This window comes from Thunnus thynnus, chromosome 7, assembly GCF_963924715.1.
Source record: "Thunnus thynnus chromosome 7, fThuThy2.1, whole genome shotgun sequence".
Classification (NCBI taxonomy): Eukaryota; Metazoa; Chordata; class Actinopteri; order Scombriformes; family Scombridae; genus Thunnus; species Thunnus thynnus.
Window position 1 is genome coordinate 24281433 of NC_089523.1, and position 24780 is coordinate 24306212.

At 38.4% G+C, this 24780-nt stretch overlaps 3 protein-coding genes across 5 annotated transcripts; 2 read left to right on the forward strand and 1 right to left on the reverse strand.

Moving 5' to 3' along the window:
• Positions 1 to 438: 438 nt before the first annotated feature.
• On the forward strand, positions 439 to 5948 carry rab34a (RAB34, member RAS oncogene family a). 3 transcript variants are annotated; one of them, XM_067595105.1, is made up of 13 exons: positions 439 to 699; positions 1123 to 1153; positions 1416 to 1468; positions 1650 to 1766; positions 1845 to 1936; positions 2030 to 2098; positions 3070 to 3171; positions 3263 to 3327; positions 3446 to 3497; positions 3574 to 3655; positions 4570 to 4660; positions 4750 to 4857; positions 4944 to 5948. In XM_067595105.1, the coding sequence occupies exons 3-13, from the start codon at positions 1460 to 1462 to the stop codon at positions 5009 to 5011; spliced, it is 855 nt and encodes a 284-aa protein (XP_067451206.1). In that variant the 5' UTR covers positions 439 to 699; positions 1123 to 1153; positions 1416 to 1459; the 3' UTR covers positions 5012 to 5948. The 3 variants fall into 3 exon arrangements, with proteins under 3 accessions (XP_067451206.1, XP_067451207.1, XP_067451208.1); XM_067595106.1 differs by having other exon boundaries at positions 2033 to 2098; XM_067595107.1 differs by lacking the exon at positions 1416 to 1468.
• Positions 5949 to 6218: 270 nt separating this feature from the next.
• Positions 6219 to 9519, reverse strand: zgc:174895. The gene is made up of 5 exons (XM_067595108.1): positions 9334 to 9519; positions 9057 to 9150; positions 7798 to 7944; positions 6841 to 6936; positions 6219 to 6753 (listed from the first exon to the last, which is right to left on the reverse strand). The coding sequence occupies exons 1-5, from the start codon at positions 9454 to 9456 to the stop codon at positions 6611 to 6613; spliced, it is 603 nt and encodes a 200-aa protein (XP_067451209.1). The 5' UTR covers positions 9457 to 9519; the 3' UTR covers positions 6219 to 6610.
• A 5145-nt stretch (positions 9520 to 14664) lies between these two features.
• Positions 14665 to 20631, forward strand: proca1 (protein interacting with cyclin A1). Its single transcript, XM_067595109.1, has 4 exons — positions 14665 to 15594; positions 15674 to 15806; positions 16908 to 17042; positions 18593 to 20631. Exons 1-4 carry the CDS (start codon positions 15072 to 15074, stop codon positions 20367 to 20369), a joined length of 2568 nt encoding a protein of 855 aa, XP_067451210.1. The 5' UTR covers positions 14665 to 15071; the 3' UTR covers positions 20370 to 20631.
• The last annotated feature ends 4149 nt before the right edge of the window (positions 20632 to 24780 follow it).

Consider the following 24780-nt stretch of genomic DNA (forward strand, 5'->3'; position numbering starts at 1 on the left):
AAATATTTCGTTATTTTACTGTATGTCTATCATACAGACCACATAGTGTAGTGAGAACAGGCTTATGGCGCCCTCTACAGTCATGATATTGAACTGAAGAACAGGAAACGAGTTTTTTTTTTTGTTTTGTTTTTTGCAGAGGATTTAGTGATATTTTTCCGATCATGAACTCATTTCTAACCCGTAGTTTTACCTTTACTCTTTTGCTTAAAAAAAAGTAAATAAGCATAAATGCAAATGACGTAAGAATATAAGAGTAAATAAATAATAAAAATACAACCAGAAAGAAAGAATGATTAGTCCTTAACGATGATTTGTTTGTTTTTTTTGCATTTTCAGATGTATATATTTTTTGTTGTATATTTTAATATGAACAGGGTTGACTTCATACTGAGTTTCCACTGAGTTTAATATGCTGCCAGTGTTTTCTTCCCTTCCTCATTTCCTCCAGCAGGGAGCGAGCAGAGAGGATCAGCAGCAGCGGTCCAGCCTGGCTGCTTCTCCCCCCTTCAACTTCCGTGGATCGACTTCAGCTCCGTTCAGCATAAACTCAGCGCTTCACAAGTTAACAGTGAAACTCAGCTGGTTTACATTACAGTAAGAGACATATCTTTTTTGGAAGAAAACGAGCCCGAAACACAAGAAAGAGAGAAAGAGGAGGAGAAGAAAACTTGAACGGACCATCCTGCCTCGTTAAAGGTATCCTGTAACATCCCCACAGATTTTTTTTTTTTTTGCTTCAACACGCTGTTTTTAAAAAGTTAAATGTGGTCATACATGTGTATTTCACTGTGGTTTTTCTTAACGTGTGACTTTACCGATGTAAGAAAACACATTAACTGCAGTTAAAGGATCTAAAACGGAGTTTAAAAGCTGTTTTGTTTCATGTATGTTGGAACAAACCAAATCTAGTAAATTAGGCTTCTTCTTCTTTTTTACCAGCAGCTTTGATGAACAATAGGATTAAAGCAGATCTACATTAAGGGGATCAACTGATTATAGTTGTCTGGTCTGGCTCTGTATGAGGCTCAGTAGCTACACAATGGATGACAAACGGTTTCTCTCAGTACAGTTTTGTGTGACTTGGTTTTTTTTTTTCTGCCTCTGTGTCTTTTTTCCCAGGGAGCTGCACACAGTGACAGACAGGAGGAAGGTGTGTATGCAAGTTGAAGTTCATTTTGGAGTCTATATTGTATTCTGGCTACCAGGGGAGAAAAAAACAAAAACAAATGTAAAACCTGACAACATGAACTTTACCCGAACTTTAAGTTACACTTGTGTCAAATATGCTTCTGGTTTGTTTCTTAAAAATCGTTTTAGGGTTACATCATTAGTGCTATGTATGAGAAAGCAGGCTGCAACTAATTGTTTCCATTATGTATTCATCTGCTGATTACTCATCTTGGAATATAAAGTGTCAGAAAACAGGAAAACAAAAAAGCCCTTCACAAGTCCTCACATGTCCAAGGTGACAAATATTAAGTTTGCTATCATAGAGAAGTAAGAAAAACAGCAAATATTCTCATTTGAGCAGTAAAAGCCCTGAATTATTGGCACTAAAATGATTCATTTATTATAAAAAATGATTATAAAAACTACACTCTAAATATAACGAAGCAACAAGCTAATATAATTCTCTCTCTGGTCAGCACACCACATGTCCCTCTGATAAACATTTACTTGGAGACTTGATGTCAGTCCGAGTTTCAGCCATGAGCGTTCTTCCTCCTGTTCGAAAGGACCGAATCATCGCTCAGCTCCCTCAGGTAAAACTCTCATTATAAAAGCCTTGCGGTCTGTAAAACTCTGCACTGCCTCACAAAGTCTGACTTCTTCTCTTGTAGTATTTCAGGAAAGATGCAGCTCTCCACACTAAGGAGGATTTCAACAATAAAGTGAAGACTGCCTGTCAGGAGCAGCGGACCGGCACAGTGGGGTGAGCACAGAAACCAGAGGACAGACCAGGATTACTGTATGTGGTGTTTTGTAGCACTTATTTACTTGTCGCTCTTTCTTTTATTCTTCTCAGCAGATTTAAAATCTCCAAGGTCATTGTGGTGGGTGACCTGGCTGTGGGGAAAACCTGTCTGATTAATAGGTAAGCTCAAAAATTCTCACTAAACTTACACTTCTGGGAAATGGATAACTTGACATAGGAAACACTCAGATAATGCTACGACCTTTAAAACAGCCTGATAATCTTTTTTTTCTACAATCTTGCATCAAATAGTGATGGCAGTGAAAGGTACCAAGTGTTTTTTTCATTCAGATAAACTAATACATTGTGAAAAGTTACAAAAACTCTTTTGAAGGGCCTGTCCTCCCAAAGTACAAAGAAACACATTTTTTGGTATTTAGCCATGCAGAAAGGTTTTCATTTGAGACATCACTCTCTGATATTTCTGTCCCCATCCCAGTACATTACACTTGTGGTGAATTATGTTTGTGCTGCTTATATTATCATTAATAATAATAACTTTATTTGGCCAAAAACTAAAATGAAAACGAACGAGAAGTAAAATAGTTTGATCATAATATGGTAAAACATTACGAATGATACCAGTAAAGTCAATAAAGTTACCCCAAATTAAAAAGATGATTTTCTTTCTGTTTAAAAAAACAAAGGGAGTTTGCTGCTCTGTAAGGCAAAGGGAGGGTGTTACACAGTTAAAAAATTATGTTGAAATGTTCAGAACAGCAACATCTGTTTCCAGAAACAGAGTCCATGTCACTCTCAATAATCTACATGACACACCGTCCACAGTTTTCATTAGAACTACTTTACAACCAAAGAAATCGATTCAATTTTTTGTTGTTTTTAAAATTTGGACTGACCCTTTAAAAAATGTCTAGCTCCACATATGATTTCACATTAAAACCAAAGACAAATCACTTTTTTTCCTTATCTATGGTCTCATGTTTTGCTGAAATCTTTTTGATTGATTTTTGAGATATCCTAATAACAAACAAATAGTATTAATAATATGGAGGTAATTAAGTAGATACATTAGTGGCTGCTGTGGTATAAATAGTACCTGCCTGTTACCTGGATGTCCTTTTTGTTTTCAGGTTTTGCAAGGATGCTTTTGACAAGAACTACAAAGCGACGATCGGTGTTGACTTTGAGATGGAGCGGTTTGAGGTGCTGGGTGTTCCCTTCAGTCTGCAGCTGTGAGTCTCGTGTCTTCTTTATTGTACGTCAGAGTCAGTAAACTGAATGTGACGCACTGTTACTCAGCGGTCGGTCTCGCCTGCGTTACAGGTGGGACACTGCAGGTCAAGAGAGGTTCAAGTGCATCGCTTCTACATACTACAGAGGAGCACAGGGTAAAGGGTTTAAGATCTCTCCCTCCATGCACAAATTCATTAACAAAGTGCCACAGGAGGGAAAAATACACCTTTAAAACAGTTAAAGTGGTTGATGTGAAGTTTTCTTTTCTTCCAGTGGTGATTATCGTCTTTGACGTAAATGATGTTGCCTCTTTGGGACATACGAGGTAAGCTTATTTATCACAAGGGTTTTGTTTGCACTCTTTAGTTGGAGGACTTAAAGTTGTCTTTGTCCGTCCTCAGGCAATGGCTCGAAGACGCCTTGAAAGAAAACGACCCCACCGCTGTTCAGCTGTTCCTCGTGGGCACAAAGAAAGACCTGAGTGTATGTCTTTAAAGTGTTTGAGGTGGACATGCCTGTGCCTTTTTATTGGAGCCAAAGTCAAATGTGAAGTGTTTGGATTGATGCCCGCAGCACAAAGAGTTGGTGTACTAGCTCAAACCTCAGGAATGTAGTTTCCCCTCCCTCATTAGACCCCAAAGCCTTTGAGATAGAGGGGTGAAGACCTTACAAACTGTAATGTAGCAGTAGTGGGAAGCAAGAAGCTGACTTTTTCATTGCCTTTACTTGAGTTATTTTTGTATCTCAAGAAGACTGTTTGTTAACGATTCTCATTGTAATTTTTGTAGAGATCGTAATACGTACTCTATTATGATTTTGTCTTGCTGTGGCTTTTGTAAACAGAACAACAAATTACCAAGACAGTCTGAAAATGAGCAGTATGTTCATATCTAAGAGAAGATTATGAGATATGAAACAGACTGCTACTCTTTCAGTTAAGTCATTTCTTTGTAGTTAGCAAAATATTCTAGTACAATTCTTTCCATCGTCAATTTATCTGTTGGTTATTTTTTCTTTTGTCTATAAAATGTCACAAAAGTAGTACAAAAATGCCTTTTGCAAGTTGTGAAAGTCCAAAGCGACGTCCTTAAATGTCAAAAAACCAAAGAGATTAATTTTAAATTAATATAAAACACAGAAAAGCAGCAAATCTTCACATTTGAGATGCTGGAAGCAAAGAATGTTTTCCTTTTTTTTCTTAATTAAACAACTGTAACAGCTTTTCAATCACCATACTTATTGCAGATTTATTTTCTGTCTTAGCAATTAATCAACTAATTGTTTCAGCTCTAAAGTACAGTAAAACATTACGTTGCATTAAGAGGCTTAAATTTCTTGTGTTGGGGTTTGATTTGGGTCAACGTTGTCATTTTGGTCTCCACTTATTTCTCTTACAGTCTCCTGCTCAGTACTCTCAGATCGAACAAGATGCCCTCAAAATAGCGAAGGAGATAAGCGCAGAGTATTGGGCAGTGTCATCACTGACAGGTGAGTGTTGGGATTTAAATACAGAAGAATGGATCAATGCCACTAACCCCACTGTTAACTCATTGATCTGTGTCTCTCTGGTGCTGTAGGCGAAAACGTGAGAGAGTTTTTCTTCCGGGTTGCATCATTGGCATTTGAGACCAATGTTCTTGCCGAGCTGGAGAAAAGTGGAACGAGGCAAATCGGAGACGTAGTCAGTAAGTATCCAAACAATTTTGTCTGTAATCATGAAAACCATCACATGTGGCGTCAGAGTTTGACACCCCTGGCTGCTGTGTTTCAGGAATTAACAGCACCTCAAGCAGTCTGTACTCTACATCAAAGAAGAAGCAGCCCAACTGCTGTCACTAAGGATGAGAGAGTTTATAAAGTCAAAGGTACGGACTGAAAGTAAGGATTTTTTCTCTGTGGAAAAATGACTGTGGCTGCTCTCCAGCACATGGGAGTGATTCTGTGGTTAAAGCAGGATGAGGAGGAGGAGGAGGAGGAGGAGGAGGGACACTGGAGTCTTAACTTCCGGACATGTTTGAATTCAGTTTTTCCTGCCCTAGAAAGATTTTTCCTCAGTGGGATGTGGATTCTTGCGGTGTTGCTCAGTTTAACTTGTGTGGAGTTACAGAGTGACACAGCAATTACACAAAAATGACCTTTCCAGTACTGACTGCCGCCCTGCATGCCAAAGAATGACTGTGGATGATTTTAACATGATGTATGTAGGGGATGCGTGGATGCTTATTTTACTTAGTGCTTGAATTAAATATTCAGTTTTGCTGCTTCAGTTTGTTTTACAATCAAGATTTTATACTCTGGTTTACCTTAATGGACTGTTTTTATTTGGTACATGGTCTCTTTTGCATGACTAGAAGCAAGATTAGAAGAAAGTATGAAAAATTAATGTCATTTTTTTGTAGCAGAAATATGTTTTTTTTCTGCTTTCCAATCTTGTTAATCATCTTGTGATCCCTCAGATTCATCTTGTGACTACTTGTAGGGGTCCCGACCCCTAGGTTGAGAACCATTGTTGTAATGTAAATGCAGCCTTTTATCTACAGTGTATGCTTCATAGGTACTTTTTGCTTTTAGTTTACAATCATATCAATGACTGAATTTGGATAATTTTTTATATTTAAAAACTTAAACAGTGTACATTCATATTTCCTCATCCTAGTATGCTTTACATCTAATAAAAAATAGTATAAAAGGAAAAAAAATGTCAATCAACTGTTATGGAAATAAAGTACATTTAAAGGAAGGTTTAAGTAAGTAAGTTAGTAAAACTTTATTTATATAGCGCCTTTTTTAATGCAGGTTACAAAGTGCTTTACATCACCATCGACACAGAAAGAAAAAGAGAACATTCAAGAATACATACAGACGAACACAGAAAGCATACAGCAACCAGTCACTATCCAGAGCATACCCTTGAAGTTATCAAATGTTATAGAAAGGACACTCTAAAAAAATGGGTTTTAAAATGTTTAAAACAGTTAACAGATCCACCTGATCTAATGGAAGAGGGACATTGTTCCAAAGCCTGGGCACCTTGGAACAATGTCCGCCCGGTAGCGTAAAGGTTTAGTAGCTTTGAAATGTAGGCTGGAGCTAAACTGTGTAAGGCCTTATAAGTGATTAAAAGAATCTTAAAATCGATCCTGAACTTCACTGGCAGCCAATGCAGTGAGGCTAAAATATGAGTGATGTGAGATCTACAGTCAGTCCTTGTTAATAGCCTAGCAGGTGAAAAGGGAATTGCAGTAATCGAGGCGAGCGGTTATTTAGTTAAAATCAAAGTAATGCTTATTTTATTTAAAAAAAGAATCTTATTAAACAGGGATCTCACTGCAGTTGTTAAGTACGACATCATTATGCAGGTAAAAGTATGTCTTGATCATCTCAGTCTTAGAAAATATCACCTTTCTCCTTTCCTGAACTTTAATAATGTTTCCTGGTTCAGATGTTGAAGCTTTTGAAGGAATCGAGATGCTTCCTGTCAATTTGGCTCTGGAGCTCTTCAGGGATGCAGTGAGAGAATTTGTAGTTTTCCTTAATCCACTTCCCCCCTTCAGTGTTCTCGATGGCCACAGCTGCTACACCTGCAGGAGATGAAGTTATGATATTTACTTTAAAATGTGGAGTTTCACAGACTTAAGACATTTTAATTCACAAACATTTTGACTTACCTGCAACGGTGGCGCCCAGCCTCTCCACCAGCTGGATGGCGGCCTTCATAGTGCCTCCAGTCTCTATCCATTGGTCCACTAACAGCACCCTCAGACCTGTAGCATGAAAAGTCATGTCATCTACTCATATCTACTGGTTGTTTTAATTTTTAAAAAAGGAAAAATGCAAATATTGAATCAGTAGTTACCACATACGTTCAAACATTTCAATCTGATCAACTTCCATTGAACTAAGCAGACCTGAACATCTTAGGTACTTCCTTATTCCTCCAGAATTGTTGCAGACAGACTGGACTAAGATGATCTTTGGTGTATTAAAGCTGATTAAAAGAGTTGTCTTTCATAATATCTGATATGCCGTCAAAGATAACACCTCAAAAAGACTGAATCTCTACTGGATCTTTAGTCATTGTTGAACTGATTCAGCTGTAATTTGCCTCAAGCAACACTGGGGAGTGCTGTGTCACAGGGAATAGATGTAAAAGGAAACCTGTGGTTTAACTCTGGTCATGTATTGTTCAGGGTTAGACGGATATATTGGGTATATATATATATATATATATTAAAAAATCTTTTATAATCTTGTCAAGTCGTCCTCCAGCCTTCAATTTAAATTGTGTTTATTATTTTAATATTTCTATACAAATATACAGTAGAAGTGCATTGCAGGTTTTCCTATGCTCACCAAGCTGAAAACTGTTTCAGTTTCAGATGATCTTCCTCTGGCTTTCCCTGCAAGAAAGAGTCTCTGGGAATAACTAAACCTATTACGTTTTTCATGGAAATTATTCAACTAAAAGTAAATAATAAACAATAAACAAAAATAAATAAATACAGATAACACCAGACTAAACTTATTTATATCTTAGTTAGGTCAGCTTTCACACAGCTGAGTAAACAATCGTCTTCTCAAGAGGAGTATGTAACATGGTTAAAGGGTAAGAAGTAAACATTAACCTGGTTTTAGCACATCCAGTCTTACTTCCATAGTCTTTTCTCTGCCTGTGTAGTCTGTGTAGTTTTGGTTTTGGGTTGCGACACACAGGTGTCCTGCTTTGCGGATTGCCAGAAAACCTTTTCCGAGGGTGGTGGCAACAGACGCCCCTGAAATATAGATTGAAAACATTCATCTACATGGACAGAATGATAAGCAAAAGACCCTCATATGGCAAATCTCCAGTTTAAACTGGACCAGTAATGCTTTCACACATTGAGCCACAAGGCGGTGTCTGTTTAGAGCAGAGAGACACAAATATCTAAATTTAGTATCTGTGGCAGTGGGTCAGGTTTCCTGACATGTCAAGTAGGGTAGCTGGCCAGTAAAATAAAATTAGCGTGACACACCATGTGTCCAACAAATAGTGCTCTTAACTTACTATTTATTTTCCTTCTTAACTCTCTGATTATGTAAAAAATTACGCCCATTACTGTATGTCATGGGTCAAAGTGACCTGCTCTGTTTAAATACACTCACAAATTATCAGTTCAATATGTAAAATTTTGTTATGGTTCCTCAAAGAATTCAGTAAGAACAACTATTAATAAAAATGTCCTTTCTCAGGGATCTTCACTTTCCCTAAATACTCCCATATTTTCTTATACTTTGTAAGTCCAGTTACACTCACTGAAGATAAGATCTCATTATTTTTGTCAATATAATCCCCTCACTTATTTTATTGTGACTGATTTTTTACTGTGTTGTTGAGAGAGGCAGATCATGCAATTATGCTTGTGTTGTAACATGTAAATATAAATATACATGTAAACATTTATGCTGCAAAGAGAAGGGTGTTATGGATAACCAGGCCCTGAGGAGGAGCCAATACACACACCTCCCAAATCTCAACAACCTCAGTGCCAAGCAACCTGATTTGATGATCTAGAGAAGAAATTATTTTAAATTCATAAATTGAATATAAGTTTTACATCACATTTTTTTTAACCAACCAACACAATTAAATCTGTCATGAAAGCATCTGGGTCAAACTGACCGACATCATTATTATATACAAATTTGGTACAGACTTTCCACAACACGTCAGTGTGTCCAGATTTAACGCTTAAATTGTCCTAAATGAGGGAAAGTCACTGGAGTTCAGGGAGTTAAACAGAAGGAAAACAGTATTTCAGACAAAAGCAAAACATGGAAGCAGAAATGGGTCAAATTTACCTGCAACACAATGAGGGTTAAAATTATTTTGTTTATTTCTTTTTACCTAGAATGAATCCCATTGCATCTATCCCGGCAACAAGGTCAATAGTGTCATTGTGGAATGGACTGAGCAGGTCTTTGACACAGTCTGAAATAGCCTGAATCAAGAGCAGAGACAGTGAATGTGCAAATTACAAAGTGTGCTTGTGAATGACACACATAGTGTGTATATTTCTGCAGTAAAAAATGAGTTGCTGTGTTAAGGAAGACAGCAGAAACAGTATCAACACTTCAACAGCCTGGTACAAGGTACAGTAGCAGTGTCATTCCACAAATTGTACCTGGGAGTTGCAGTAAAGTCTTGATGGGTCCAGCCAGGCAAATGTCGGTCCCTTAGTGTTGGGTGCCATTAGAGAAAGGTACCATCCTTTATGTCTGTCTGCAGGAATGGACAACGCATCCATTTGAAAAAATAATTCTGAGCTGTTCGACGAAGAAACTGGGGAGAATGAACTGGACTGTGAATGAGCAAGTCTCCCATATCGGGTTCCAGTGGGGTGAATGGTGGGTGGGAGGGGGCTTTTAATAACACTGGACTATGTCACTTATGCTCCCTGCAGTTGCTGCAGGATTTTTAATTCAAAATCTAGTCAGATAATCATTTGATGATCAGTCACTGACATAACTGCTTCTAAGGCATGCAGTATTCCTTAAATGCATAAAAAATAAACATAAACATCATGCCATCTTTTATTATGTTGTATTCTGGCATTATTTTATGTGATAATGCAGACTGAATGAAATACTCCACATTGCATAAGAAGTAACTTGAAGGCAGACATGATATATGTTCCTGGGTCTTTGGGGATTTTAACAACCAAGTGGGAGTACATTCTTCAATTACAGACAATTTACACATGGTGTTTTTCTTTTCAGGCTTATTCTGATAGTTTTCAGAGTCTGTATCTTTAAATGTGTCTGTTTTTAAGCCAAACAACAAGTTAGATTAAAATAAAAGGAAGAGGTTTAATATTTCTCCACCAGAATCATATTCCTGGTAGTGTGGAGAATTCTGTGAAACAATATTTAAACCATCATATAGGTAGATAATAAATAAATGACTAATTTATATAATATGTTTTCACACTGTTGTGATTTTAACAAAACCAAATACTTTGACACTTTGTATATAAAGTGTCCATGGCTAACATGAAATCAAATATATTATGGTTATGAATACTAGTATTAAAGAAATAATACATCTTGATCTTGCTGACAAATCTGGAAAAAGCTAGTGATAGAAAATAAGAAAATAAATAGCAATTTGGAATAAAAGGGCATGATGGTATTTTGCATGGAAGTTCAATAATCACTTCAACTGCATTATTTTTACTTTTTGATAATGCATTGTATTAAATTTGTGTTTTTACCAGATGTTTGCTGTTACAGGAATGATGTTTAAAGGACGGATTCACAGTTTTTCCAAGTCTGTCTTAAAACAATAGTCAGATTCCCAAATGAACAAAATCCGCAGTCATCGTTTTGAGAAAAAATTTATTTAAAAGTTTATCTGAACCTAATATGAGGCTTCAGCCATCTGAGTTAGTCAAATAAAGTAGATAAATGCCACAGTTACAGTCTTTTAGTGTCTCAATGGACAATATTTCCTGTTCAGCTGCAGTGGAAGGATCATGGTAAAAAGAGGGGATTTGGCATTAAAAAGACTAACGTTAACAGGTATTAACTTGATCTGATTAATTTGGATAACTGAAGTTTCATATTAGCTTCAGGTAAACTTTTAAATACATTTTTGAATGGAAGGAGGCTTGTTGATTTTGGCCCCCATCATGTACATTGTAAGTGTATTATGAAGGGATCTTCTAATGGTCAGTATGAACAGGAGGAATGATTACAGAAGAAAAACATGAGTCAGTGTTTATCTGGGCACCTGACTGTTGTTTTAAAACAGACTTTAAATGACAGCCACCTTTTCAAGCTTATGTGGGATCAGTGTTGCATACTCAAAAGAGATATTTTTGGGTAGAGTGTCAAATTTAGACACAGCTTTCATATAACATGACCTGGTTCTGGCATTGAACAAGCAGGTGTCATCGCAAAGCAATCTGTTGGCTTTCAACATATTAAACATTGTGACTAAAACAGCAGATGGTCATTTTCTCTAATGTTGAACACACTCAGGTGATAAAAGTTCAAGAATGTGTCACTTGTTTTTTTAGTTGCATCTATGCAGTTTGTGCACATATTGTTGTGCACCAAAATCAAATCTGAAATCCTAATAAACTTTGACTTTAGTGATACTGTAAATTTTAGTTTTACGTAATAATAGTTATTAACACTGGACTGAATGAATTGTGACTAGTATTTTTTCATGCCTCAGGTTGTTATTCTGCTCAGAGCTGCTGTCTTCAAGCTTTTACCTTCAGGTGTTTAGATTCACCGGAGGATCAGTGTCTGAATAAGCTCGTGTTGTAATCATGTTCACTGCTGGAGCAACAACATTCATGATGTCAACATGGAGCTGACTGTATTCACAGTATATTTCTCACCTGAATGACTTATTACAGTTATTTAACAAACTGATATCTGAAATTTCATCCTAGTTTTATGCAACAGAACTCAAGCTGAGCTCAAGACGCAGTGTTCACCTTTCTGCCGACAGTTACTGTGCTTTCCCACAGCTTTCACTCTGTCATGAACCTAATGAACTTAAATGTTACACCAGAATGTTACCTTGCTTTCTTACTTTCCCCTATTACAAGGATTACAAGCTAATAAATATTATCAGATGTTAACATAAACTTAAAATCCTCTGACTTTCTCATGCAGAATGTTTTATTTATATGATATACTGAGGATTTAAGTTGGTTCTGCTTAAAGAATTAAAGCAAGACTATGTTATTTTTGCTTAACAGCGCCCTCTGTGGTCATAAGTGGCAATTACAGGATCATTGCACACTTGATTTCCTTTCGCATCCCAACATGCTTGTGTCACTTGCTTTAAATCTGTGATCATTAGCAGACCTGAATTAGCTTAAATGTAGTGTAACAGTAGTAGAGAGGAATCATAAAGTCAGCAAACTGATGCAGAAATGTCAACACAGCTAGGGCCTTGAAATTTGCTAACGATAAGTTACTGGTCGTACCAGACCAAGTGAGGCTGTGGCAAGAAAAATCAAGAGTGTAATGAATCAAGCAAAGTTTTGTTTTTACTGCTTATGAATTTTACTTTTATTTGTAAAAGGAAGATTGTGTTACAGTCTCACTTTAAAGCATAGAATTTGAAAAGCTGTTCACATTGAGGATGTTGTTTCCACTACGATGAGTTGCTGCTGAGCACCACAAATCAAAAACCGTTCCCTTTCATTTTATTGGGGTGGCAGGCAGTAGAAATGTCAGACACAGATATTTTAAAACCTGAACAAATAAAATCAAAATGATCTGCATGGCTAAATACCACCAGGCATAAACATTTTTAAATTTGAGTTTTTATGATTTGGACAATTTGATGCACTCCCAAGACCCCCATTTTACATTTAACACTCTGTTTAAGTTTAATTCTGGTGTATTTCAAACACAGAGGCAAATCCAAAGTGCTTTACATATGAATAAGGAATGCATTAGAACAACACAATAAAAAGGGAAATAAAATCAACTAAAATACATTTTAAAAAATGAATAAATAACATAAAATAAAATATAAATAATCTCAAATACAAATAGACAAGAAAAGACCAGAAATCGATTTTAATACAGCTAAATGCAGCAAAAAAAGGAAATAGAAGTGGAGTAGAAAAATGAAAAATGAATTAAAGTAGACGATTAAGCAATATTGTGCATTTATTTTATACAAAAATCAGTGTTTGACTTTATATTCAGTATACCCACATGCAGGACACTTCATACAGCACACATATTGAAAAAGTGTCTCCACACCAACTTCATTTTTCATTTATGAACTTTGTAAGCAGGCCAGGATGCTGCAGTGAACTCAAACAGAGACTGTCTGACTCCTCATCACCTCCAGGGGGCGCTGTTTTGCAGTTGGAGGAGAGCAAATAAAATGAGTCTTACCCAGCAGGAATCAGTACAATACATATTTCATCAAGTGTCACCTTTCTGTTTCACTGTGTGTTGTTAGTTGACTCCACATGGACTCCAAATCTTTCCCGGTCAACAGCAGGAGTATTAACCTCATTCTGCCCCAAATCCCCTCCTGTAGAGATCACTTTAATTAATGAGAAACTTTTTTTTTTTTTTCTCTCACTCAAGATTTGGTCGAATGTTGCCTCTGGTGATTTTACATCATTTCTCTCCGCCTTCCAACAATCCGATTTCAGTGCCTTGAGTTGGCTGGATCTCCGCCTCTAGAGCTCTGTAAGACCAACCATGTGACAAAACACTGGGCTGATTAGAAGCCCAATCTGACAAGAGGGTTTTCTTTGGGAATGGTCACTTGTTACGAGATGCAGAGGACTCTGAAGTGCATCATTCTCTAAATTATAATGTGATTTTTGTGAGAATTTGTCCAAATATTTCACATGTAAACCCACATATACAATAATTATACAATATACAATACTTTCATGCATGAAACACGTTTCCTCACTGGGCTGCTGTGGAGGATGTGCAATGGTATTCAGTGCAGCAATGTATAAAAAGTCCATAAATAAAGAAATATTATTTGAATACCTTTCACAATCATTAATTAGACCTACTTGTCCACAACAAAATTTGTGAATCCCTGATTAACATGTACTGTAAAATACTGAAGAGATCACAATAACTAACTCTTGCCCTCTTTTCCAAGCTTTTGAGATAAAGTTGGCACAATTAAACACATCAAAATGTAACAACCATTCAATTTTTGACCATCTGTGCACCTGAATATTTCAGGGTTTTGTTGAGCTAATTCATGGACCTTTGACACTCTTAAATAATCATATTATGTAAAATACAGACGGACATAGGACTAACGTCACTTCGCCCAAATCACACAGCTCACATATTGTATTTTCCTCCTGAATAGTTTTGAATCTGACAACTTCAGTAGCTAAATAGGAAGAATATCAATTCAGGTAATACTTCTTTTAAACATGCATATATAATTTTCTCCACATGATGGGAAAAAATCCTAAGTGGAGATTTTTCACTGAGACATTATTTGATGAATGTGATACAGAGGAGTTAAGATAGTTTATCACATTTTAACATGATGAAAATAGATCCAATTCAAGCATATATTTTTAATAATACACACCAAAAAATGAAATAATAACAATAATAGCAACATCACCTAAAAGCAACTTGAAGCTCTTAAGTGGACCAACTCGGTTTATGTAGCTCATGGTAACTGCTCAGGATACCTGAGTGCCATACAGTCAATTTACCGGTCGTTTATTTGAATGAGTTTTCAACCATCAGTTCAGCTTCAGACTCTGAGCTGCTGAGGTCCTTCACTCTCTATGGTTGCGTGCCATAGAGCCAAAGTTTCTCCACATTCCACAATGAAAGAGTTTTGTCCCTACGTTGTGATTTAGGTCATCACCAATTCAGTGCCTGTTTTGTGGCAATTGAAAGATGTCCAATCTCCTGGGTTGGCACAATCACCCCATGCCTGTTACCATGGAAAGCGGGGCAAACTAGAACCTCCTCCATGCGTGTTCCCAAAGTAAATCTCCACTTTCTGGGGGGTTTAGCTGAGGGGGCTGGGAGGTAACTTGCGGTCATCATCTCTCTCTGCAATGAAAGGTGCTGGAGGTTCATGAGCTACACACCCACATATTAACCCTCTGCTCGACTCCTGCAGGTTTTTATTCACTGAGGTAATCTCAGTACGAACCAACGCTCAGCAGCCGCGTAATAGATAGATATACTCAAACCAGGCTGGAAATCTAAAGAGGTTAATTCGGCTGACTCCTCCCAGCGTTGCCATTTATCTTATTAATAATCGCACGACTTTAGCTTCGCCTTAAAAGTGGGAGGGCTGCTCGAGAGGGCTGGAAACCCGACAGGAACTGTCTCCGTGACACATGGTGCTGAAAGTGCCACTCGCCGCATCATGTGGTCGGTCTTTTTTGTCTTTCTGTCTTACCTGGACAGAAACTTCGTCAAGGGCGACCTCCTCAGCCGAGCTTTGGAAGCCGAGAAGGAGAGCAAAGACTTGTTCTCCATGATCAACGGCACCTTTTGCGCAAAAATGTCGGCCGTAGGGGAGAATTTCCTGTACCAGGTGTCAGACGGAGCCGAGGTGGTGCGCTCCGTGGTCAGCCCCTCTGGGATGCTGGTGAACTGCTCTGTGATAGTGAACCAGATGCAGGTGAAATCTTTCATGCATGAGTGCAGGTTGGGATTGAAAGAGCAGAAAGCCGGGCATCATCTGGAGACGCGTTTTGCGCACATGGATGAAGCCAAGCTGATGTGCCGGGAGTTTAAAAAGAGGTCGGAGCGCGCCGGCAGGGTGGAAGAGAATGATAACTCTGAGCTCCAGGACAAGGTTTTAAAAAGATCCAAGAGAGGCTTTACGTATCCTGGGACACTTTGGTGTGGAGCGGGCAACATGGCTGATAATTATAACCAGCTAGGTGGGTTGTGACATTAGATGTTTAACCAAGCATGTTGCAGATATTACATTATTAATCATTGCCTACATCTTTGTTTTAGGAGACTTTGCAGACACTGACAGCTGTTGCCGTACGCATGATCACTGTCCCCATGTCATTCATGCCTTCTCTTCAAATTATGGTCACACTAATTTCAAGTGGCACTCCATCTGTCATTGCGACTGTGATCAGGCGTGAGTAAAAAAATTACAACCTATTTATGTACGTTAAGTCGCGTTAAATCTCAATTTTATGTATGAGACCAAAAGTGGTTGCTATTGCATATAGGCCCGATTTACTGTTAATTTGGCATTTGTTACATTTGTTCATTTTTAATTCATTAGTAAAAGATGTTGAATGCAGAGATGGAAAGGCAACTGCACAATATATGTGTTTTGGATAATGTTGTGTAATGAAAATGATAGAACTCGAGCCAGGATTGTGACAGCAAGTACAACGCTGGAAATATAATGATCCATTTATAGTTTGAAAGCTCCATCCCTCCCACACTGTAAAAATGAATGTTTTTTCAGGCTCTTAAAAAGCTGTGTAAAATTTTGCATCAGCATTTTTAGGAATTAGCCTGAGGGGGTTTAATACCATAATGAACATAATTTTAAAGACTTGCAACAGAATTAATTACATAATCTAGAATCAGTGAAAATTAATTCAGTCAACTTGAAACAGCTGTTTAGTTATTTTGACAAATGTAACTGGTCAGATTTTTTCCGTCCAGGTCACTGCTTTTTTTAAGGACTTCTCCATTATAAATGAATTATTATTCTTTTAGAAAAACAGTCTGAAATGAAGCTTCTGACAAAAATGAAGGCAGGTGTGAGTCATAACGGTAAAAGGTTAATGTCAGTAAAATATCAGGAAGACCAACTGAGCTAACAAAGAGTACACAAAGAACCAACATCTTAAATGTGTCACTGTTGGTTAGATCATGACTCTAAAGGAAAAGAATAAAGCTGGATGATCAGAGCATTATTCCAATGATGATCTAACAGCTTCAAACTGAGTGTAGGGATTCATGCAATATTTTGGATAACCTTATCTAAATTTTGGAAATTAACGACAGCTTGATACCTTGCAGATGAGTTATAGGTCAATACATATGAATTAAAATCTTCTCAGCTGCACAGTATCGTCAAAGCAGGGAGCATCTGCAGGAGAGGAGTCGTAGCACAAAGTCAAACTCAGCAAATATACTTCTGTACTTTTAATCAAACTTGCCATTTCCTTTTATGGTTGAATAATTTCCAATAGTGAATTTTTGTTCTTACATTCTGCAGGTTGAGAAGCTGTCTGAGGAAAGTCAATGACACATCTTCCAGGGTTGTTGGTCAGGCGTTCTTCAATGTTATTGGTGTGCCTTGCTTTGAGTTTTCTTATGAAGAACAGTGTGCAGAGCGGCACTGGTATGGCGTGTAAGTATCTTTGCTTGTAAGTAGCTTATTGAGTTGTACTACTTTCAGCAGTCATACCAACATGTACCCTGGTTTTGCTGAATGACTGAAGCTAAGCAGGCGCGGGCTTGGATAGTACTTGGATGGGAAACCTCCTGGGAAAACTAAGTTGCTGCTGGAAGTGGTGTTAGTGGGCAAGTAGGGGGCAGTCTTCCCTCTGGTCCAAATAAAATCCCAGTGCCCCGGTGCAGTCACAGGGATATTGTGCTGTAGGAGATGACATCCTTTGGATGAGATGTTAAACTGGGGTCCTGACTCACTTGGTCATTAAAAAGGACCTATTATGCTCATTTTCAACTCTATATTTTTATTCTGGGACTCCACTAGAGTTACTTTGCATGAATCACAGTTAAAAAACTCCTTATTTATCTTATACTGGCCCTTTATGCAGCCCCTCAGTTCAGCCTCTGTCACTTAACAGGCGATTTTAGCTCCTATGTCTTTTAGGCCCCCCTCCTGATAAGCCCACTCTGTTCTGATTGGCCAGCTTTCCAGAAGCCTGCCGAGGCACATCCGTATCAGAGTCGTGTTAAGTTACTGCTGATGAAAACCAAATATTTCCTGCTTTGCGGCTTTATATTAAAAGCTTTTAAATGATTAAATAGTGGGGGATTTATATTGCAAAGAATTTACAGGAAATGAAACGTGTTCCTTACTGAATTAGCTTCGTTAGCGGCGCTAAAACCAGTCGACACAACAATATATGGGAATGTTTGGAGCTATTTGTTCAGCGGATCAGTGAGAAATAATGCAGGGATGAATAGTGCAAGCAGAAACAGCCACAGTCATGATGATGTTTGATGAAGAGCTGCAGACAACCAGCACACCTCCAACAGGTAAACAACTTATTTCAATTTGCACTACCCCCAAAACAATGGAAAAATGCCATAATGTTAGCTGAGTGGAGCTGTTAACTTGTGCACTGTGATTGGAGCAGATGACCGTATAAAGAAATCCACCATGAGCCGACGTCGGGGTGAAAGTAGAGAAAAAACATTGTAAACCAGATCAGTCTGAAGCTGGTGCTTTTTGCTCACAGGGATCACTTCTACATACATTTACCTCATTATCTGACACTTTGACCACATTTAATATGAACATCCAACATAGTAACATTATATATATGACTGAAATTAAGGAAAAGTATAATAGGTCCCCTTAAAAGATCCCATAGCTCTTATAGCACTGAGTAGATTTTTTCCAGTGTCCTGGCAAAATTCCCAGCCTGGCTTTCTCCATCTGGCCACCTTAACATCCCCAGTGTAATTGGCTCAATGATTCCCGTCCTCTCCACCTCAAACTATATGTGGTGAGTGTTCTCATGCAAAATGACTGACGTGGCATCACCCAGATGGGTGCTACAAATTGGTGGTGGTTGAAGTGTGTTTCCCCCCTTCACTGTGAGGCACTTTGGGTATCAAGATAAAGCACTATATAATTGTAATACATTATTATTATTATTATTTCTGAAATCACTACATACAACCTCCCTTTCCTCCATTCTCTCATAGGTGTAAACGATATGAGAAGTTCCCCATTGCTGTGCTGAAAGAGGCTGTCCCGTATGACTTCGGAGGTATCGATGTCATCGATGAGCTGACGGTTGGTCCTCCCAAGAAGAAAGATTCCAATAAAAGTGACGAAGAGAAAACAGAGAGTACAACACAGTCTACAATATCAGGGCCTGAAGAGCCTTCACTCAGAAATGTGGTCACTGCTGCTGAGGACTTCATCAAGGTGCTTGCTACCGTCTCCACTTCTCAAAGCTCCACCACTGACTCCGACAAAGGTGAGACAGAAAGCTCTGAGAAGAAGAAGAGGAAGAACACAGGCCAAAAGAAGAAAGCCACCAAAAAGCGAAAAGGAAAGGGGAGGAAGCAAAAGCAGAAAGCTGAGACAGTTGTTAAAATAGAGGAAGGAGCAACAGTTTCACCCTCTGGCAGCAAGGCAGAAGAAGTCATCTCTCTTAGTAACTTCATCAGTGAGTCACACAAACATGACCAGTCAAGTATAAACACAAACAGAGTTGATAACAATGAATATGAGCTCAGAGGAAAAGAGGAGCCCTCCAATGAAGTCATGAAAGATGAACCAGCGATGGATAAGGAGAAGGTTTCCATTACATCACCTATGACAGATCAGAAGAAGCCAGTGGAGATGGATGATGATGCACCGATAGCAGAAGAAATCACTCTTTCTACACCAATAAGTACAACTACTGTTATTCTACATAAAGCAGAAAACAGATGGTTAAGAAAGGAGAAAAAGAAGAGGAAGAAAATTACTTTTCCTCGCTCTGAAGAGGTTGTTTCAAATATTGCCCAATCTATAACAAAAACAAAAGACAACTTAAGTATCATTTCTGTGCCTGCCATTATTACCATAACTGCAATGGCACAGCCCGAGCAACAAAGTTTTGGGAGTGACACTGAAAAGCGACCTGTAGTAAGCACAGCCGGTACCCCCATTGTAATCTCCAAAATCAAAAGAAACAGGTCAAAGGAGAGAGAAGACAGGGAGGGGAGGAAAAAAAGGGGGAAAGTCAGCTCAGCTTCTCCCATTGTGGCCACTGCCCACGAAAATACTTCTGCAGACAATCTGAAAGTGACCCCTCTCACCGGGGCTCCGACCGTGCCATCAGTCCCCACCATGGAGCAGCAGGTTTCTCACCGGCTGGACATTTATGGAGGGAGGATGCCTGTCCACATTACAGCTCTGAAGCCTTCGTTTAGCGCGTCTAAAGGGCAAAGGTCAAAGGACAGAGGACGGAGAAATAGAAGGAGAAAAACAGCTTTACCTCTTTCAAGTGAAAATCCACCTTTTCACAAGAGCTTTGAAAATGTGCTTCATATCTTCCCATCTCCAGGCACAAGAGAAGCACTGAAAAGTCCTACAACTACTCCAAGTAGCAGGCTTACAGAAGAGATAGGAACTTACAGTGAATGGAGGCTTTTTACAACAGCTGTCCCTTCTATCATAACCAAAAGACATGGGCAGACAATCAGACAGCAGAGAAAACCAAGAAAGAAAGCCACGCCTGCTGCTCTCAATGACAGAGTTTCTGTCCCTAAACAAACTGAACATACAACAATGACATTTACAACCATGTCATCCAAAGTCACCACAACTAAAGAGTTCAATTTACAGAGATCTGAAAACTCAAAGCCCCGCGTGACCACCTCGACCACTCCCTTTATGAGCCCAATTCAGCTATCTATCGAGAGAGTAAAAGAGCAATTCTCCAGGAAGAAGAGAAGAAAAGCAGCGCTGTCTGTTAGACAACAATGAGCCATGTGGTGCAAACATAGCAGGATAGGCTGAAAAAAGGCAACTTAGCTGGCTAGGCTAGCTCCTGATGATTGGATAAGCTTGCTTCATGATGAGTTAAACACTAGCCTACATTAAAAAAAAATCTGACAGTATAATCTTTTCAGGTTCAGCATTTAAATCACAGAAATTGACAGAAATCATACGTGATTGTAATGTAAGAATCATGTTTTGTAATATTGTATTCTGCATGTCTACAATAAAATGTGTGAATGATTGTGAATGTATGAGTGCTTTAATTTATATGTAGAGATAAAACAAAAGTTAAATTCTCCTGTTTCAAAGGAACAGTTTGACTTGCCGAGATGAGTGTACTGATATCACTCAAATGTTTCTACGATCAATGTGAAGCTACAGCCAACAGCCAGTTAGCTTAGCTTAGCATTAATACTGAAAATGAGGAAACAGCTAGCTTAGCACAACAAAATACACCAAACAGCAGCTCTAAAACTCACTAATTAAGACACTAATTAAGACTATATCTTGGCTGGGCGCATTGACTTTCCCAATTTCAAGTGTTTGAGCTAAGCCAACCTAATCGGCTGCTGGCGGTAGCTTCATAGTTTTTGCTAAGACATAAGAGTGGTATCGATCTAAGACTGTCAAAACTATTATTCCTTTAAACGTCTTTGTAGATATCTGAAATGGTATATAACTCAGGTAAAATATGACATTATGAGCAGATAGATAGACACATACATACATGCATAGATGGATACATAGTTAGATAAAGCACATTCCTTATCTCAGCTGGAAATATTTAATCAAAAGGGGAAAATTTAAACTCAGTGGCTTAACCTGCTTAGCTTGAATTTTTCCACACATAGCATGCAAAGGAACCAAGCCAAAAATGCTGCAGGTTTATGCACTGTGCTCTTTTGTTCAAGGGGACTGAGGACTTATAGTTGCCACCCCCATCGTGGTTTAAGGCAGGGTCATTCTCCACGCAGATTAGGTGCTCACTTTGCACATTATGTTCACCCCTCACCACTAGGAGTTTTAACACCCAGCGCATAGGCTGAAATCCTCCAGGTCAGCTGATCCTCACATGCTTGCATAAGAAGAATTTATCAGAATGAGTTTTGAAAGGGTGACACATCCAAATGAGATGTCCACCATATCTGACATGTATGCAATTATAAGCAGCACTTTGTCAAGGGAAGATTTTCAGATATACTGCATAGTTTCCGATTATCTTGTGTAAATCCTTGGCAAAGGAGCTTGGCATTCACACAATCATAAGCTGAAATGGCAGAGCGAGTAACACAGCTGGATCTGGGAAAAAGCGTTTTCTCAGAGCGAGGGAAAGAAAAAGTGGCAGGAATTTTCCATTTCATCTGCAAGTATGACCTCTCAGAATATATTCTGGGTTCAAATTTATGCTCATATAAACAAGCAACATCTGCATACAGATTGAAATTATAGGTTGGGGTTTTAAAACACGAATGCTGACTATGACAAAATAACCAGAGTACCCACTAATTAAAAATATATAATGTATGCCTGAGTGCTTACACAAGCTATGCAACTCTGCCTCACAAGAGGCAGCATTCAAATGCATACTGACAATAAGTATTAGTTTTAGTCATATGTGTAGCTTATGCTTGTAACTTACATTTGTTCAAATAAAATGTATATGGGGATAGAAAATAATTAACACACTTACAGAGGCCAACACACATGGTCCATGCATGAAGTATAATTCATTTGCAATTGTTCACGTTATATCATATATCAGTCAGTCATATGTGTAAGGATTAGGGGGGTTTTGACATGTATTTTTGATTTATTAAGCTCACAAATCTGTACAGCAATGTTTTTGTGCATGCAGACTACAAAGTGAAGTAATGTTGTAAATAATATAATAAACGTCATGTGTCCTCTTTGACACATGTGGTCCCACATCTGTCTCCATTGGTATGCTGATGCATTAACTCACCTGATAACTGCACCAAGATAACTAGGAAACAACCAGAGGGAAACTAGCAGCTTAACTAGCTAATAAGTAGAGAGCAGAGTAAAGTCCATCATTCAGACTGTGTGGTGCCTCTCTTGATCGCTGCATTCTTTCAAACAGATGAATTAGGCCAGACTGTGTATGTAATCACTGGTTAATACAAATTCTTAAATTCATTTATTTTTAAATTTCCAATAACTGTAAAGACTCAGTACCATGTGTGTCTTAGTCCTTTGCACTGAAACAAAACTATGTTTCGCTGTGAAAGCCAGTCTTGGTAGGTACAGTTAGGGACTCAGACAGCAGACATGAAACCCCAGCAAAAGCATTTGAGGTGAGCGACACTCCATCCACAGCTGTCTTCTCTGGTGTCTCACAAGCTCTGTACTCTGGTCCTCTGGAAACTCTGTAATAAAAGAAAATGTTTTGTTAAGTTTAAAACAAATTGTCTAAAATAGATTAAGTAAATTCAGTGTGAATCTGTTCACTTAAACTTTTACTACACATACCTCCATGCCCCTGAGTGCTGGTACGTCTTGCCAGGTGAACAAAGGTGAACAAAGTGAAGGGAACCAGTATGGTGGTACAAGTGAGTAGACCTGAAAAACATTAAAGCTAAATTCCCTGAAAAAAGTCCCAACATATTGTTTGTCTACCCCAGTAGAGCCACATATGTAATGGTAAGTTGTGCAGCAGCAAAGGTTTAATAAGGGAACTGTAACACAATTGTTCAAGAAAGACTGTTTTCACCGTTACACGTATTTGCTAGTTCAGTTGTAATTAATCTGTACTTCAGCACATTGGCTTTGAAATGTAACATGACTATGAGGTTAATCTTTCCTCTTTACCTTGATGGTGTTTACATCCACAGATGAACAGTGTAGGAATTATAGCTTTAGTTTTTATTTGTAACTAAAGTCCTCCAATTCTAGCAGACCAAAGATCATTTGGCCAATTAAAACAAACTTTATCATGATATCTAATATTTGATGTCAAACCATTTTCAGTCATTGACTGTCTGAAGTCTGTGATCCCAGAGGACACTTATATCTCCCCTGGTGATTCTATGTCGGACCTGAACTATAAACTGGAATTTTGCCTTTGGTCTGATTTTCGGCAAGTGACACACCTACTCAGCTGGACTTAGGTCAGATGATGACAATGCCAGTGGAGAACATCCCACTGCTGGGTCATAAAAAAAACTCCCCGGCTGCATTTGCAGTATATTTAGGATTGTCCTCCTCCTGCATTGTCCTACAGTTGGCAGACTACCTAAAAAGGGGGCTACAGTGGCTTCACTGTTAACCCAATATGGATGTTAACACACAAAAAACCCTACTTAAAACCAGGTCTACTTATCAGCTTCCAGTTTTCCTCTGGCTGTTTCCAAGTTATCTTGGTACAGTCATTGGGTGAGTTTATGCATCAGCATACCAGTGGAGATACCACACCTGTCAAATAAGACACATGGCATTTATATTATTTACGACATTTCTTTACTTTGTAGTCTGCATGCACAAACACATCGCTGGTGATGTACAGATTTGTGAGCTTAATAAATCAAAAATGCATGTCAAAACACCCCTAATCCTTACATATATGACTGACGAGGGTTCAGTTAACTCACTTCTCCCATATATGTAGATATGTCACACAGCAAATAATCCAAATCATGTGCAAAACAGCTGATAATAATTAAGGAGTACAAGTTTGTACAAGTTGGATAATGGAACAAGTGGACACTTTAGCATACTGAAGTGTATTGCACTTCCTAAGACAATGAAATCAGGAAATACCCCGAAAAATGGGGTTTTTCATTATACAACATGAACAACTGCAAATGAATTATACTTCATGTACGGACCAGCAATTTTATCTTCGCACAACATTTCATTAATTATATAACTGAATTTATGTGCAAGTTTAATTTTACAAATATGTTCTTTTTGAGTGGACACGTACTTTTGTGTATTTTGGTCTGAAGCTGTATTTTATTATTTCTAGAGGTTCTTAGTTCCAATTAAGGCAGATCTTAATGCTACAGCATACAATGTGGGGAAGGCCTGTCCTCAGTTGGGTCCACAAAGAAATGGTTTTCTCAGTTTGGTGTGAAATAAGTTGACTGGTCTGCACAGAGCCCCGACCTCAACCCTATCCAACTGTGAGCAAGGGCTTATTACCCAACATCAGGGGGCGACCTCTCTAATGCTCTTTTGACCTAATGAGGAGCAAATCCCTGCAGCCAGCTTCCAAAATCTTCCCGGAAGAGTGGAGGCTGTTATGGCTGCAGATAAATGTTCATGGTGTCCTCATACTTTTGGCCATGTAGTGGACACAGCTGACATTGAGAGGGAGGTATCTCCACAATCTAGGGTCACATCAGCAAAAGCAAAATTCCCTCTTATGCAACAGTTA